The 18147-nt window shown below is 51.8% G+C and overlaps 1 protein-coding gene across 17 annotated transcripts in view; it reads left to right on the top strand.

Moving 5' to 3' along the window:
• QTGAL (queuosine-tRNA galactosyltransferase) overlaps positions 1 to 18147 on the top strand; it is a 76639-nt gene that overhangs the window by 16452 nt on the left and 42040 nt on the right. For 15 of the 17 annotated variants that reach the window (XR_004743695.3, XR_004743694.3, XR_013536131.1 and 12 more), the window contains 2 exons: positions 1455 to 1519; positions 16860 to 16925. Coding sequence is in view for 9 of the 17 variants with exons in the window: in XM_078375069.1 (XP_078231195.1) it covers positions 1455 to 1519; positions 16860 to 16925 (131 nt within the window). In the remaining 8 variants the exon portion in view is untranslated. The remainder of the gene's footprint in view (positions 1 to 1454; positions 1520 to 16859; positions 16926 to 18147) is intronic. The other 2 variants (XM_078375072.1, XM_078375073.1) reach the window with 1 other exon arrangement.

Raw genomic sequence — 18147 nt, 5'->3', positions numbered from 1 at the left:
GCTTACAACAGTGCTGCTCTTGGCCGCGTAGGTTATGCTCTGCTGGGTTTATGCTGCACGGTATCTGTTACAATCAGCACGGGGTCATGGGATGTGCATCCACTCTGGTGTTGTAGATGGTGGCAGCACATTCAGCTCATCATAGAGATTCACGCCAAGATCATCACCCACTAAGCCTCCATCTCAGAGACCTCCACCAGCCCATTGCACACATGCAAACCACCCACCGAGCGTCCAGCTCAATGACCCCCACCAGCCCATCACACATGTGCAAACCACCCACCAAGTGTCCAGCTCGGTGACCTCCAACAGCCCATCACACACGTGCAAACCACCCACCAAGCGTCCAGCTCAATGACCTCACCAGCCCATCACACATGCAAACCACCTACCGAGCATCCAGCTCAATGACCCCCACCAGCCTATCACACACATGCAAACCACCCACCAAGTGTCCAGCTCGGTGACGTCCACCAGCCCATCACACATGTGCAAACCACCTGCCAAGCATCCAGCTCAGTGACCTCCACCAGCCTATCACACATGTGCAAACCACCCACCAAGTGTCCAGCTTGGTAACCTCCAGCTCATCACACACGTGCAAACCACTCACCAAGCATCCAGCTCAGTGACCTCCACCAGCCCATCACACATGGGCAAACCACTCACCAAGCATCGAGCTCAGTGACCTCCATCAGCCCATCACACACGTGGAAACCACCCATCAGGTGTCCAGCTCAGTGACCTCCATTAGCCCATCACACACGTGCAAAACACCCACCAAGTGTCCAGCTTGGTGACCTCCACCAGCCCATCACACACGTGCAAACCACCCACCAAGTGTCCAGCTCGGTGACTTCCACCAGCCCATCACACACATGCAAACCAGCCGCCAAGCATCCAGCTCGGTGACCTCCACCAGCCCATCACACACGTGCAAACCACCCACCAAGTGTCCAGCTCGGTTACTTCCACCAGCCCATCACACACATGCAAACCAGCCACCAAGCATCCAGCTCGGTGACCTCCACCAGTCCATCACACTCATGCCAGCCTCCAGCTTCCCCCTTGTGACTAGATCCTGACTTTCATCAGAGTAGACTTTACAGATTTCCTTTCAGGGACATTTTAATTTTATTTAAAAAATATTCCCAGGGCTTAGCTTAGCGCTGTGCCCAATAAAGGTACCCCTCATTTTTTTCCTCTGCTGAGTGTGATGGACTTTCATGATGAGCCAGGTGGACTCTTTTATCCTTGTTCTCGTCACACCACCTACCAAACGTGGAACATTGTCTCTCTCTGACTTTCCTTTCGTTCCTTTGAAAGCTGACCCAGATTTTTGTGGCAGTGCAAAATGTTCTAGCTTTTTATGGGATATCGTATACTAAGCTCTGTGAAAGAGAATGCTGCTGGAAGCTGGATTATAAAGGAGTTTTGCTCTTCTTTGTCCACAGTTGGATATTCTAAGAATCAAGCCGTTGCGCAGAGTTCAGGGTCTTACCTTTGCTTTTTGGATTCGGTAAGTAACTTTCTTTTGTTTATGATGTATGTGTATAATCAAATGTTCTTACGTTTTAGTGTGGTTCTGGAAAATCTCTTTTCCAGTGGTTATTAGACTATAGTGTATTAGTCTGTTTTCACACTGCTGATGAGACATACCCAAGACTGGGTAATTTATAAAGAAAAAGAGGTTTAATGGCCTCAGTTTCACGTGGCTGGGGAGGCCTCACAGTCATGCTCGTCTTATGTGGCGGCAGAGGAGTCAGCTTGTACAGGGACACTCCCCCTTTACATCCATCAGCAATCCTGGGACTTCTCACTATCGCTAGAGCAGCACGGGGAAAACCCGCGCCCGTGACTCACATACCTGCCACTGGGTCCCCCCCACAACATGTGGGAATTCTGGGAGCTACAACTCAAGATGAGATTTGGGTGGAGACACAGCCCAATCATATCAAATAGTTATTGTGCAACCTTAAAAATTAAGGTCAATAGGTTCTTGCTGTTTAATCGCTGTAGCACTTAATGAGTTAATCATGATAAATAAGATTATATAAACATGTAAAATTTCACAGAGAGCGGTGTAAACAAAATAAAGATAAACTGAGATGAAGTTGGAAAATATGGTACTTAAAAGATTAATAACCTTACTAATTTATAAAGGTTGATAAGAAAACACTAAGAAAAATAATTTGGCAGAGGACAGGAGCAGACTTTCAGAAGTGGATGTACAAACAACTAATAAACTTTCTAAGAATTTAAATCGTTTGTATTCAAACAGATTAGTGAGATTGTCTTAAAAACTGAATTAATAACACTTTTAAAACTGTAGATAACTTAGTATTTTGGACAGTCTAAATTGGTGCCATCTTGATAGTGTAACTGCATTTTATATCAAGAGCCTGAAGAATGCCCTTCACTCCTCGGCTTATTCCTCGGCTTTCCTCCTTCTAGGTGTCTCTGAGAAAGATTTGGATACAAAGAAGCTTCAGGCTATTGACTGTGATGGAAAAATAGAAACCCATTAATATGGGATAGTAGAGTCAGGGTAAAGAAGTTCCCGGCTGCTCTCATGGGGGAGTCCCTGTAATGTTTATTAAGACCTTGTTTGAGTCAGAGTCTCGCTCTGTCCCCAGGCTGGAGTGCAGTGGCACGATCTCAGGTCCCTCCAACCTCCACCTCCCGGTTCAAGCGATTCTCTTGCCTCAGCCTCCCATGTAGCTGGGACTGCAGGCCCACACCACCATACCCAGCTAATTTTTGTATTTTTAGCAGAGACGACCCTGGGATTACAGGCATGAGCCATGGCTCCGGACCTATAAAGACTTTTAAATAGCGGGACAAATGCATGAATAACAGGTAATTGCTTGTGTAATCTGTACTCAACTACAGATTTTTTAAAAATCACTTTAAAATGAACTTTCAGAACATGTGTCCGAATCTGTCCCTCCTCTGCAGCCAGGCTCACAGTCCTGGGGTGGAGTTCCCGGCTTCTGTGCATTCCTGGGGTGCCGCTCAGTATCTCCAGGCAGCTGTGGCCCCGAGCTCCTGCCTGTGCAGGGATTCATGAAGAGGCCACCTGCTCCTCTCCTGCTGACCCAGCTCTTTTCCTTGATCACCAGAAGACTCTGCTCAGGTCTTGGTACACGCAGAGGTTTGGGAGGTGTGTGCCTGTGTGCAAATGGGGTAAAACGGTGCCTTCCTCACCCGGCTCTGGAAGTCGGGACCCCCAGGCTGTGTATTCCTCAGTGGCTCTGGAAGTCGGGACCCCCAGGGCTGTGTATTTCTCAGTGGCTCTGGAAGTCGGGACCCCCAGAGCTATGTATTCCTCAGTGGCTTTGGAAGTCAGGACCCCCAGGGCTGTGTATTTCTCAGGGGCTCTGGAAGTCAGGACCCCCACGGCTGTGTATTTCTCAGTGGCTCTGGAAGTCGGGACCCCCAGGGCTGTATATTTCTCAGGGGCTCTGGAAATTAGGACCCCCAGACTGTGTATTCCTTGGTTCTGGAAGTTGGGACCCCGAGGCTGTGTATTTCTCAGGGGCTCTGGAAGTTAGGACCTCTAGACTGTGTATTCCTCACCCAACTCTGGAAGCCAGGACCCCCAAGGCTATGCATTCCTTGCCTCTGGAAGTCGAGACCCCTGGGGCTGTGTAATCCTCGGCTCTGGAAGTCAGGACCCCCAGGGTTGTGTATTTCTTAGGGGCTCTGGAAGTCGGGATCCCCAAGGCTGTGTGTTTCTCAGTAGCTCTGGAAGTCAGGACCCCAGGGCTGTGTACTCCTCGGCTCTGGAAGTCAGGACCCCAGGGCTGCACTAGCTGCTGTGGCTTCTGTTTTGCTGCCTGGGTCTCTTTATTCTCTTCTCTTTTCCTCTTAGACCAAAACACCTCTGATTTCTCCTGTTTTCTTTCTTTTTTTTTTTTTTTTCCTTTTTTTGAGACGGAGTTTCGCTCTTGTTACCCAGGCTGAAGTGCAATGGCGTAATCTCGGCTCACCGCAACCTCTACTTCCTGGGTTCAGGCCATTCTCCTGCCTCAGCCTCCTGAGTAGCTGGGATTATAGGCACGTGCTAATTTTTTGTATTTTTAGTAGAGACGGGGTTTCACCATGTTGACCAGGATGGTCTCGATCTCTTGACCTCGTGATCCACCTGCCTCAGCCTCCCAAAGTGCTGGGATTACAGGCGTGAGCCACTGCGCCCAGCCTCTCCTGTTTTCTAATATAAAACCTCCAGCCCTCTCTCCTGACCCTTCTCTGGGCTCAGATGGCCCATGGAGGTTTTCCTCACTGAGACAGTGTCCACCCAGGTCAGCTCAACCCACCACCTGGAAGATGGCACTCTTCATTGTCTTTGGGTGATGGGATTACGGTCATTTCTTTCTGTTTCCAATGGTTCTTCTGGAAGAAGTATGTTGCGGCGATTGTGTGTTCTCACTAGTGACAGCTGCAGGTGCAGGGTGGCGGCCAGCAGGAGGTGAGAACCTCCATGTTTTTGCAGCATCTTAACATTTCCCAGGACACAGGTCCCAGCTGGGACTTGCTCTAGAAGAAAAGAAAATGCGGAAGTCACCCCTCTCCTCCACTGTCTCCTCTGTAGCTTTCCTTTGCTCGCTGGAGGGTGGGAAGGGAAGGATCACGGAGGTGTGGGGGATCAGGAGGGGAGGGAGAGGTTGGTGGCCTCGGAAGCCGGGAGCCAGGACAGAGCCAGAGAGCCAGGCCCAGGAGTGGCCTGACGGTGGTGCCGGGTCTCACCAGCAAGTTCGGCAGTAGGAATGGCTTGTTAAAGATGGGAAGAGGGTAGAATCAGGCCCCGAAATGCCTTTCAGTGTCCGGGGGAGAGGATGGAGTGCAATGCCCGGCTCTGTCAGTCTCAGATGTTGTGGGACAGGGAGGAGCAGGGGCACCCAGAGGAACAGGGATGGTGTGGTGGGAGCAGAAGCCCACTGATGCCTTGGCGCCAGGAGTGTCAGAGAAAGACGATAGTGCAGAAGCCCGACCAGGGAAGCCTTGCCCCCAGCACTAGGAATCTGAATTGTTCTCAGGGTTTAGTTAAAATAAATCATGAAATAATGCTAAGATAAAGTTTGGTAAACTTTGGAGCTAGGTGAGGTGGCTCACACCTGTAATCCCAGCACTTTGGGACACTGAGGTGGGCAGATCACTTGAGGTCAGGAGTTTGAGACCAGCCTGGCCAACAGGGTGAAAATCCATCTCTGCTAAAAATACAAAAATTAGCTGGGGGTGGTGATAGGCGCCTGTAATCCCAGCTACTCAGGAGGCTGAGGCAGGAGAATCGCTTGATCCCGGTGCAGAGGTTACAGTGAGCCGAGATTGTGCCATTGCACGCCAGCCTCCATCTCAAAAACAACAGCAAAACGTTGCTAAGCCACGGGCAGTGGATAGTTGCACTGGGATATATAAGGCCACCTGGCCACAGTTGCTGGAGGCACATGCCTGCTGTCCTAGTGACTCCTAGGGACTGGTGGTGACTCTGGGGACTAGAGGGGTTTCTGGGAGGGATGAACAGGGCACAGAATCTCTGCTTTATTTGGGGTTCAGTGCGGGGCACACACACACTGCCCTGGGTTTTCAGACTTTGTCACAAAGTTTAGATTTGGTTTTCATAGTTAAAAAACACAAGAACAAAACCACAACAGACGAGGAAAGGACCCAGAAAAAAGCAGCGAAAATAGAGAGACAGACGAACGTATGAGGCAGGGAGATTAAGCTGCATCAACATGAGGACAGGCTGATTCATGTCCTCTTGCTTCTAAAGAGGCATGTGTGCAGATCCTGTCTTGGTTTCTTGGTTGTATATTGATGGCGTGTTGAAGCATCCACGTCGTGAAGCCCCTGCAGGAGGCGGCCTGGCCTGGGGAAGAGAGTGTGCTGGCTCCCGAGTTCTATGTGGGTGGGACATCTGGGAAGAGAGTGTGCTGGGCTCCCGAGCTCCGTCTGGGTGGGACGCCTGGGAAGAGTGTGCTGGGCTCCCGAGCTCCTTCTGGGTGGGACGCCTGGCCTGGGTTGACCCCACTGTTCAGCTCCCATTCCTGCTTTGGAGCAGGTCTGCAGATGTTGCAAGGCTGGGCCTGTGGGCACCCTCCTGGGTGCTGCCTGCTCGGTGGAGCTGATGAGGACAAGAGGTGACCATCCCTGAAAGACCTTGGGGTTTTGCCTGGCTGACCCATGTAAACGTCACCAGGCACTCACCCGGGTCCAGTATGTGCAGAGGGCGTTAGTAAGAGTGGAACAGATACAGTCCCTGACCTCCAGGGTTGGTACTGAGGAACTGTGAGCAAATCACCTTTTGCTAGTAAAACATCTCGATCCTCCCTGGGACCCACCCCACCCCAGCTGTGGTCAGAGTGGATCTGACTGCAGTCAGAGTGGACCGTTCTCTTCATGTGACGCCCACTGGGACGGCTTCTCCCAGAGCCTATTAGGTGGCCTCAGGTGTCCAGAAAGGCTGTGTTCCGGCCTCTCCATGACTGTCCCATGCTTGGTTCCTAAGGGGCAGAGGGGTGAGTCACCACAGAGCCCCGTCTAAACGTGACGCCGGTCCTGCGAGTGACCCGTGGGTGCTGGGGCAGCCGTCGCTGAGTTCACACCCTTCCCCGCCAGCCTCCGATCATCAGAGCCTGACACAGCATGTCCCGCAGACACTGCTGTGTTCTCATCTTGGTTGTTAGTGTCCTTGGAAACTTTAGAGGAATGAAACAAAGTAAACAAAAAGCCTGGCTTTTAAGGAGAATAGCCTTTAAATATCTCATTCGTGACAATGATTCAGGTTGCAGAAATGTTAAGACACAACGTCTATGAAATCATCTCAACAGCAGCTCAATCCAGAAGGTTCTGGTGGCTCCTCATGCTGCTTCCTTCTGAGCTGACCAGGTTTCCTTTTCCCTTCGCCCTCCAGGGTTCCCAGGGTAGAGAATCTCTGTCTGCCCCCATCCTGCCCAATAATCCCTTCGCTGAGAACTGCCGTGCCGGGGTTCACATGCACAGGAAGCCACATGGCCTTCCTGGAACCTCCCCGGGGCCTCTGAAGGGGGCCTCAGGGGAGAGGAAAGGGGCACGTGTGGCTGGAATTGAGAAGGGCCAAGCGGGGAAGGCACTGCAGACAGGGACGGCGCAAAGGCGCCACCTCCACCGACCCAGCCCTGAAGCTGCTCCTGGCGTCCCCCGGGCTGTGCGGAGGGTAGAGACAAGCCTGGCCATCCTCATCCTCACTGCGGATCCTTGAACAAGGGGACAGGGATGCGGCCGTACCTGTGCCCCGGACCCTGAGCAGCTGTGCCATCCAGAACCCTGCAAGCCGCCAGCCGCTCTGCGCATGACCCACGTCGGAGGCCACTCTCCTTCCACCTCCATAGCTGCCCTGGCCGCCTTCTCCGCTAAGTCCCTTTATTCCTCTGCTTTCCTACCTGTGGTTTTGCTTCTGCCTTGTTTGCGCTCATTCTGCTGTTGCGTTCCCAGCCCTTGAGCTGGGCCCTTCCTCTCCAGCTTTTGTTTTCTAACATAAGATTTAAGCAACTGGTTTTCCTCTTACAGAGTACTTACCACTGTAGGGGTGTCCATAAGATTCGAATATAAAACCCTAGTTATTATTCGGCTGTGATTCCTTATTTCCATTGTGGCTTTTCTTCTTTTTAAATTTAGATTGCAGGACCTGGGAGCCCAGATTTGAATGAATCACGATCCTTGGTTCAGACATATTCCCATCATTTGCTCATGCACAGCCCATTTTATTTCTCTTTGTGATTCTAACGGTACCGGCCATCACAGGTAGCTGCTGAGGCCAGCAGTGTAGGTGATGAAGGATTTTACCAAGACAGTTGTAGGGCAAGAAAGGCAGATTTATTAGAGGAAGTACGAAGACAGGTTGCAAGAGAGCACATGGCACATCAGCACGAGAGATGCTGGAGAGGGTCTCGTGCTGTACTGATATCACCTTGCTGGGGTGTTACAGGTGGTGTCTGTGCTGGAGAGGGTCTCATGCTGCACTGATAGTGCCTTGCTGGGGTGTTACAGGTGGTGTCTGTGCTGGAGAGGGTCTCATGCTGCACTGATAGTGCCTTGCTGGGGTGTTACAGGTGGTGTCTGTGCTGGAGAGGGTCTCATGCTGCACTGATAGTGCCTTGCTGGGGTGTTACAGGTGGTGTCTGTGCTGGAGAGGGTCTCATGCTGCACTGATAGTGCCTTGCTGGGGTGTTACAGGTGGTGTCTGTGCTGGAGAGGGTCTCATGCTGCACTGATAGTGCCTTGCTGGGGTGTTACAGGTGGTGTCTGTGCTGGAGAGGGTCTCATGCTGCACTGATAGTGCCTTGCTGGGGTGTTACAGGTGGTGTCTGTGCTGGAGAGGGTCTCATGCTGCACTGATAGTGCCTTGCTGGGGTGTTACAGGTGGTGTCTGTGCTGGAGAGGGTCTCATGCTGCACTGATAGTGCCTTGCTGGGGTGTTACAGGTGGTGTCTGTGCTGGAGAGGGTCTCATGCTGCACTGATAGTGCCTTGCTGGGGTGTTACAGGTGGTGTCTGTGCTGGAGAGGGTCTCATGCTGCACTGATAGTGCCTTGCTGGGGTGTTACAGGTGGTGTCTGTGCTGGAGAGGGTCTCATGCTACACTGATATTGCCTTGCTGGGGGCATTATAAGATGGTGTTTGTGGTGGAGAGGGCCACACATAGCACTGATAACCCCAAGGTGCAGGGAGCTAACTTGCATTTTTCTATCAGCCGAGGGTCCGGTGGTAAGTTGGGCTGGGAAGATTGTGGGTTATGTGAGTTATTTGTGCAGAAGCCCTGGAGAGGAAAGGCAGATGTGCAGCCGATCTACTTTTTCTTTTTGCTTTCTCCTGTCCTGCCGGCCTGACTTCTTTCCCCTCTTTAGGGCTCCACACCTATTTTTTTTTAATTTTTCGTAGTTTTATGAATGAACACCTGTGAACCTGCCACCCCAAACAAGAGCCAGCTTGGGCCTCCAACATCTCACAGGTGACCACGCTTATCCCCTGCCTTCCTCCACCAGGTGACCGTCAGCCCAAATTCTGTGCTTATCATCCTTGCTCCCCTTTTAAAATAATTATCTGGTATCTATACAAATCTGAAAAAAAATTTTAGGCTGGGCACGGTGGCTCACGTCTGTATTCCCAGCACTGTGGGAGGCCGAGACAGGCAGATTACCTGAGGTTGGGAGTTCGAGACCAGCCTGACCAACATGGAGAAACCCCGCCTGCACTAAAAATACAAAATTAGCCAGGCATGGTGGTATGTGCCTGGAGTCCCAGCTACTCGGGCGGCTGAGGCAGGAGAATCGCTTGAACCCAGGAAGCGGAGGTTGCGGTGAGCCGAGATCGCACCACTGCACCGCAGCCTGGGCAACAGGAGCAAGACTCTGTCTCAAAAAAAAAAAAAAGGTTTAACTTCAGTCCTTTTTAACTTTATATATTACACCGTATGTCGTATTTTGGAACTTTTAAACCTTATTATCGTTAAGGTGCATTCTTCTTGTTGCATGTCATTATAGTTTATTCAGGTTTTAAAAATCCAGGTAGAGTCTACATGCAGCAAAGTGCAAGATTTCAATGTGACGTGTGTACAGTGTGAATAACCTGCTATGTTTTGGGAGCTCGCAGGCCAGCGTAACTCACACCCCAGTCAGGCAGCAGAGGCTCCCATCCCTGGGAGCCCCCTGCACTCTCCAGGCCGCACACCCGGGGCAGCCTCTGCCCTGACTGGGAGCCCCCTGCACTCTCCAGGCTGCAGACCCCGGGCAGCCTCTGCCCTGACTGGATACACCAGAGCTTTGCTTGCCAGTCTGAGTTTCGTGTGTCTGTGAGACCGCACGCCGTGCCCCCGTGTTTCTCTGTCCACTCACTCAGCCGAGTGATGATGCATCACGGCTTGCGCACGGTTGTACTGGTTCGCCCGTGTCCCCTTGTCCTTGTGTGATGGCACCACGGTTGTTTCAGCGCTGTAGTTTCCAGCTTGTGTAATAAAGGTGCCATTAACATTCTTGTCTTTCTGAGGATGTGTTTCCACTTCTCTGGGGAAATACCTCGGGGTGGAATTGACAGATCATAGGTATTTTTACCTTAAAGAATCTGCTCAGCAGCTTCCAGCACTCGTCCTACTCTGCCTCCCCGTCAGGATGCAGGCTCTTAATGTTCACGATTCTAGTCACCCTGGTGTGCCTCACTGTGGTTTAATTGACATTTTCCTGATGGCTGGTGATGGTGAGCACCTTTTCATGGGTTTATTGGCCACTCATAAATCATCTCTCATGAAACGCACAAATTTTATTAAAAATTGAGTTGTTATTTTTTTCCTTTTCAGACAAAGTCTCACTCTGTCACCCAGGCTGGAGTGCAGTGGCACTGTCTTGGCTTGCTGCAACCTCTGCCTCCTGGGTTCCAGCGATTCTCCTGCCTCAGCCTCCCAAGTAGCTGGGACTGCAGGCACACACCACCATGCCTGGCTAATTTTTTGTATTTTAGTAGAGACGGGGTTTCACCGTGTTGCCCAGGCTGGTCTCGAACTCCTGAGCTCAGGCAATCCACCTGCCTCGGCCTCCCAAAGTGCTAGGATTACAGGTGCAAGCCAGTGTGCCCAGCCTGTTTGTCTTACTATTACTGAGTTGTAAGAGTTTGGTGACATATTCTAGACGCAAGCCCTTTGTCGGACATATAGACTGGATATTTTCCCTGTAAATGGCTTACTTTTTTTTTTTGAGACACAGTCTCCCTCTGTCACCCAGGCTGGAGTACGGTGGCCTGTTCTCGGCTCACTGTAACCTCACCCTCCCAGCCTCAAGCTACCCTCCTGTGTCAGCCTCTCAGCACAGGGATTACAGGCATAGGCCACCGTGCCTGGCCCCTGTTCATATTTTAAGTGTGTCTTGATGAGCAGAAGTTTTTAATATCAGTGAAGTCCAATTTATGTACTGTTTTCTAGTTAAATGTTTTCCCTAAGAGATCTTGGCTCACTCCAGAGGAGAATGTGTTCCTCTGGCAGCTTCTGCTACAGACTTCCACGTCAGCCTCTCTTGCCGTCTCTAGTTAATTTCCGTATGTGCTGTGCAGTCAACGTCAAGGTTAACATTTTTCACATGGATATTCAGTTCCAGCACCATTTGTTGAAGAGGCTTTCTTTTCTGCATGGAATTGAGCTGATGCCTTTGTGGAAAATCCCTTGGCTGTGTGAGGGTGGGTTCATCGCAGGCTTCCCATCCTGCTCTGTTTATGTGTCATCAGCCATCCTTCAGTTTGTCTGCTGCCCGGCGTTATGTGAGCAAACCTGCCATGTGCGTTCACCTGTCCTCCTTTGGGCGGGCTTTTGGGCTGCTGCCCAGTTTTTGCTTTTGGGAATGTGTGTTCCTCTTAGGTTTGTACCTGGAGGTGGAATTGCCAGTTCCCAGGGCACAGAAGAGCAACACCTGCAAATACCCACGGTCTCGCTGGCTCTCCAGCACTTAGAGTTCCTGTGGGTTCACTTCTGAGGGCTGAGCAGGAGTGAGGGGTCCCTCGTGTGCCTGGATTTGCGCCTCCTGGTTGTGAGTTACGGTACCTCCTTGTCCCGAGTTATGGTGAGCTTCCTCTTATGTCCTTGGCCCTCTGGGTTTCCTTTTCTGTGAAGTGTTTGCATCTTTTGCCCAATTCTCTTTCTCCTTTGAAACAATCATAACGTAGAGCAAGTTTCAAGGATAGTGCCAAGAACCTTTTGCTTTCCCTGGGCCATTGCCATAGGCCACCGGCATCACGCATATCATCCTGAGTACGTGTGTGTGTGTGTGTGTGTGTGTGTGTGTGTGTCCCCCGCAGAGAGCATTCGCCTGCAGCCACAGATGCACCCACACATGTCACCTCAAGTACATATGTGTGTCCCAAAGAGAACATTCTCCTGCAGCCACGAATGCACTCATGGGACACGTGTCATCCCGAGTATGTGTGTGTGTCCCACAGAGAGCATTATCCTATAGCCCACAGATATGCTCACAGGACACAGGTGTCATCTCTAGTACATGTATGTGTCTCACAGAGAACATTCTCCTCTCCTACAGCCCACAGATGCGCTCACAGGACACGCATGTCACTCCGAGTGTGTGTTGTGTCCCGCAGAGAACATTCTCCTCTCTTACAACCCACGGATGCACTCACACGACACGTGTGTCACCCCAAGTATGTGTGTGTATCCCACAGAGAACATTCTCCTCTCCTACAGCCATGGATGCGCTCATGGGACACGCAGGTCACCCCGAGTATGTGTGTGTGTCCTGCAGAGAACATTCTCCTGCAGTCATGGATGTGCCCACAGGACACGTGTCACCCCAGTACATGTGTGTGTCCTGCGAGGGCTGAGTTTCCACTTTCCCTTCCGGCTCTTTGCTGCAGTTGCTGGAGGTCAGGAAACATAGGGGTGGAAGGAAGAGACCAGACACCTCCCAGCATGCATTGAACAGAAAGGGGATAGGAGGCCACATGCTTTGTCTTGGGGGGTTTTGAGAGCAAGGCCTTTCACCACAGAGCATGGTGGTGACCAAGGGATTACTGAATCATGTTGTTTTCCCTATATTTAAACGGCACACCGGACACTAACTTTTCAAATGCAGATGTTGCTAACTGAGTGAGGAAGTCTGTTTCTCCCCATCTCTTTTATCACATGCCACCTGACTTCTATATTAGATTTGTCGGCTTTAGCCTGGAATTGTTTAGATAAGAATGTGGATATTAGCTGTAGAGAATCTGCTGCAGCTTTAGAAAACGGCAGAGAGAAGCCAGTATGATTTCACGTGGGTGCAGGTGGTCACAGTGCTGAGCTGATGCGAGTTCACAGGGTGCAGGTGTGGACAGTGCTCAGCTAATGTGAATTCACGCGGGTGCAGGTAAGGACAGTGCTGAACTAATGTGAGTTCACGAGGTTGCAGGTGAGGACAGTGCTGAGCTGATGTGAGTTCATGTGGGTGCAGGTGAGGACAGTGCTGAGCTAATGTGAGTTCATGCGGGTGCTGGTGAGGACAGTGCTGAGCTAATGTGAGTTCATGCAGGTGCAGGTGGGGACAGTGCTGGACCAATATGAGTTCACGGGGTGCGGGTGCTGTTGGGGACAGTGCTGAGCTAATGTGAGTTCATGCAGGTGCAGGTGGGGACAGTGCTGGACCAATATGAGTTCACGGGGTGCAAGTGCAGCTAGGGACACTGCTGAGCTAATGTGAGTTCATGCGGGTGCAGGTGAGGACAGTGCTGAGCTACTGTGAATTCACATGGGTGCAGGTGAGGACAGTGCTCAGCTGATGTGAGTTCACGTGGGTGCGGGAGGGGACAGCGCTGAGCTAATGTGAGTTCATGCAGGTGCAGGTGGGGACAGTGCTGGACTAATGTGAGTTCACGGGGTGCAGGTGCAGGTGGGGACAGTGCTGAGCTGTGAATTCACGTGGGTGCAGGTGAGGACAGTGCTGAGCTGTGAAATCCCGTGGGTGCAGGCGAGGACAGTGCTCAGCTGATGTGAGTTCACGCGGGTAGAGGTGAGGACAGTGCTCAATTGATGTGAGTTCACGCGGGTGCAGGAGGGGACAGTGCTGAGCTAATGTGAGTTCACGTGGGTGCAGGAGGGGACAGTGCTGAGCTAATGTGAGTTCACGTGGGTGCAGGTGGGAACAGTGCTGAGCTAATGTGAGTTCATGGGGGTGCAGGAGGAGACAGTGCTGAGCTAATGTGAGTTCACGCGGGTGCAGGGGGGGACAGTGCTGAGCTAATATGAGTTCATGTGGGTGCAGGTGAGGACAGTGTTGAGCTAATATGAGTTCACATGGGTGCAGGTGAGGACAGTGCTGAGCTAATGTGAATTCACTTGGGTGCAGGTAAGGACAGTGCTCAGCTAATGTGAGTTCATGCGGGTGCAGGTGGGGACAGTGCTGAGCTAATGTGAGTTCACGTGGGTGCAGATGGGGACAGTGCTGGGCTGATGTGAGTTCACGCGGGTGCAGGTGAGGACAGTGCTGAGCTGATGTGATTTCACGGGGTGCAGGTGCAGGTATGCTGGGGACAGTTCCCTGTCTGGGCTGTTTTGGTTTTCATCTGTGCTCCAGCTTCACAGGCCAGTGCTGCTCCCAAGCTGGAGAAGGGCTGCCGTGGTTGAATCTGTCACACTGTCTGACTGGCTTGGATGCCCAGTGCATCATGCCAAGGAGAAGCCAGGCCCGTTTGCTGCCCTTGCTGAAGCCAGTGTGTGCTGGTCACAGCCCAAGTCCTCCGTCCTGCTTCTAGCTCCTGGTGTTCTGGAAACTACACGCTGTCATGTGACCATGTCTGTAATGTAGGTGGACTTCAAATTTTTGAAAATTAAAGGTACTTTGCCAGGTTTTAAAAAGCCTTTTTCCTTTTGTGTTCAATAGTTTATCAGGTAATCAAGTAAACAAACATGCCTCCTCCACTAAAATAAACAATTGACAGGCAACTCCATGTTCTACAGAGAATTACCTTAAAAACGTTAGCAGCTGACTCATTGAGTACCCTGTGTGGGTTTGGGTCTGTTTGCTGTGCGCCTGAAGGTGCTGGGATGTGTTTGACTGTATTTGCCTGGAAGCTCCGTGGGACTCACTCAGGAGGGGCTCCTGCCCCAAGGCTGGTGGGCAGGATTGGTTAATAGTGAGTGCCAGCTTGATTGAAGGAGGTGAAGTATTGTTCCTGGTATGTCCGTGAGAGTGCTGCCAGGAGATTTACGTTCGAGTCAGCGTACTAGAAGGGGCAGACCCACCCTCAATCCAGGGTGGCCGGGATACAACGTGAAGGACTGGGCTGGCCGAGTCCTCTGTGTTTCCCCCTCGCTGGACGCTTCCTGCCCTCAAATGTCGGACTCCAGGTTCTTCAGCTTTTGGACTCTTGGACTCACACTAGTGAGTCAGGGGCTCTCGGGCCTTGGGCCACAGACTGAAGGCTGCGTAGTCCGCTTCCCTACTTTTGAGATTTTGAGACTCGGACCAGCTTTCTTGCTCCTCAGCTTGCAGACGGCCATTGTGGGACTTTACCTCGTGATTGTGTGAGTTAATTCTCCCAACAAGCTCCCTCCATAGATGCATCTGTCCTGTGAGTCCTGTCCCTCCAGGGGACCCTGAGCACCGCAGTGGGGAGTGCAGATGCCACGAAGCCAGCTCTGCTCTCCACACACTCCACTCCCTTCCCGTCTGCTACATTATCCTCTCCTTTTCATTCCTAGGGCAAAAATTACGGCTTATGTTTTAGACCAAGGCCTGGAGTGGTTTCAGCTGGTCAGGGGCAGGACCATGTAATTTCATAGGTGACTGATCCCAAAAAGGCTGACTAGAACCCACTGCAAAGCAGAGGATGCCCTTGATTTCTGAGGCAGGAGGCCCCTCGGAACTGGAAGCTGCAAATCGGCAAAGCTCTGCCTATGTAGATGCCTCTACCCCTACTTCCCCCTCCCTGTATAGATGCCTCACCCCCACTTCCCCGCCTCTGTGTAGATGCCCCACCCCTATGTCCCCCCTCCCTATGCAGATGCCCCACCCCCATTACCCCCTCTGTGTAGATGCCCCACCCCTACTTCCCCACTCCCTGTGTAGATACCCCATCCCTACTATCCCCCTCTCTGTGTAGACACCCCACCCCTACTTCCCCGCTACCTGTGTAGACACCCCACCCCTATTTCCCCCCTCTCTCTGTAGATGCCCCACCCCTTCTTCTGCCCTCTGCAAGATGAGCTGTTTCTTTCTTCACCCTGATGTTTGCAAAGGGTTTTCCTGAACAGAGGAAAAGCGGAACAGAGCCCTGGAGAGGGAGGGCCTGAGTCCTGCAGCTTGCACGCTTTCCAGAGGCGCCTGGGGTCAGGCCATTTTGCTCGGCACCATCACCACTGTTCTTGGTGGTCTGAGGCTCCTGTATGCCACGGGCCTCGGGGCTTCCTTAAGGCACTTATGCCCCAAAGAGTAGGAGCTTTTAAGATGTTTTTGTTGCCGGGCGCGGTGGCTCAAACCTGTAATCCCAGCACTTTTGGAGGCCGAGGCGGGTGGATCACGAGGTCAACAAATCGAGACCATCCTGGTCAACATGGTGAAACCCCGTCTCAACTAAAAATACAAAAAATTAGCTGGGCATGGTGGCACGTGCCTGTAATCCCAGCTACTCAGGAGGCAGAGGCAGGAGAATTGCCTGAACCCAGGAAGCGGAGGTTGCGGTGAGCCGACATTGCGCCATTGCACTCCAGCCTGGGTAACAAGAGGGAAACTCCGTCTCAAAAAAAAAAAAAAAAAGATGTTTTTGTTGAGGTAGAGCGAGTTCATGTAAAGGCTTCGCAAAGGGGAGCGACCTGGGTGTTGGTTCAGTGGCTCCTCCAGAGCGCTGGTTCCGAAACACGCTGACCAAGGAGTAAGCTGGAACACACAGATTTCTGGGCCCACCTCAGAGATGCACACTCCTCATCTCACGGGCCCTCCGCAGAGACGCACACCCACATCTCACGGGCCCTCCGCAGAGACGCACAGTCACATCTCACGGGCCCACCGCAGAGATGCACACTCACATCTCACGTTGGTGCATTGGTGCTTCTTGACTGAATGGCCTGTTCAAGGCTCTTGCCTGCTTTGCTATTGTATTGTCTATCATTTTCTGATTTATTTGTAGGAATTGCTTTATATGAGTTTGAGATATGTTCCTGGGGCTGGGCACAGTGGTTCACACCTGTAATCCCAACTTTTTGGGAGGCTGAGGTGAAAGGATCACTTGAGGCCAGGAGATTGAGGTTGCAGTGAGCTGTGATCGAGAGAGTGCACCCCAGCCTGGGCGATAAAGCGAACCCTATTAGTCAACCAATCAATATGAACAGACAAACGAGAAGTGTGTTCTTCCCTGCAGGATGACGTGATGATGCCCCAGCGGGTGAGGCTACAACACGAGGCTGCCGTCCAGCACCCATCGAGCGTGAGTACCGGTCTCCTCTTCAGTACTGTTACTACCTTTAGTTGAAATCCCACTGTGGCTCCTTAAATAAACAGTTTTCCTTGGGGAGAAAAGAGTCAGTTTATGGTAAGACTGCCAAATCACAGTGAGGGGACTGCAGCTGGCACATCTCTAAACACTTGAGGGAGTTTTTCTTTGAAAAAAAACATGCTCCTAATTTTGAATAGCACTTGTTCCTTTCAAATGGGTGCAAAGGGGTTTTTGTTGTTTTTAAACAGCATTTTAGAAGCTGAGTACCTCAGACATGTAAACACAGGTTCAGAGCGATACTGTGGTAGCAGGTAAACATTTTTATTTAGACGATCTTAAATTATGTTTTTTGTTTTTTTGAGACAGAGTTTCACTCCGTCACCAGGCACCAGGCTGGAGTGCAGTGATGCGATCTCAGCTCACTGCAACCTCTGCCTCCCGGGTTCCAGCAATTCTCCTGCCTCAGCCTCCAGAGTAGCTGGGACTACAGGCGTGCATCACCACCCCCAGCTAATTTTTTTGTAGTTTTAGTAGAGATGGGGTTTTACCATGTTGGCTGGGATGGTCTTGATCTCTTGACCTCGTTCTGCCACCTCGGTCTCCCAAAGTGCTGGGATTACAGGCATGGGCCACCGCACCCAGCCAGATTATGGTTTTTATCTTTAGGGCAGCTTCTTGGTTGCCCCCTCCAAAGCCAGGCTTCCTCAGGCCCCTCCTGAGCTGAGCACAGCAGCGTCCGTGGGCGCCTCTGCCCGGCGGGTGGAAGCACCATCCCCCACTGCAGGTGGTGGGGCACATGGCCAGGGGTCCCTGGAGCGGGCGTCCGGCCACCGCGAGGCCCCTGCTGGCTTCACGGAAGGTGACTCTGTCTTCAGAGATCTCACTGAAGTTTCAGAAGACTTTAAATCACGATGGTGATCACTTGGTTATTAACACTGAGGGATCTGTAACTGTCCAGCACCCACGGCATCTGTCCCCAGGGGCAGCTGCTGCTCCCCCCAGACAGGCCCCTCTGCCCTCTACTGCAGGGCAGAGTGTCATGGACATGTGTGCGGTTGGGTCGCCACACGTTTCAGTCACGGCGGGCTCTGCTCTCATTGGTCAGGTCACAGATGGGCCAGTCACCGCAGGCTCTGCTCTCATCAGTCAGGTTGCAGACGGGCCAGTCACCACAGGCTCCAATCACGCAGGCTCTGGTCACCCAGGCTCTGCT

Source organism: Callithrix jacchus, chromosome 5 (genome assembly GCF_049354715.1).
Source record: "Callithrix jacchus isolate 240 chromosome 5, calJac240_pri, whole genome shotgun sequence".
Lineage (NCBI taxonomy): Eukaryota > Metazoa > Chordata > Mammalia > Primates > Cebidae > Callithrix > Callithrix jacchus.
The sequence above is the reverse complement of the archived record's forward strand: the minus strand, read 5'-3'. Positions and strand labels throughout refer to the sequence as shown.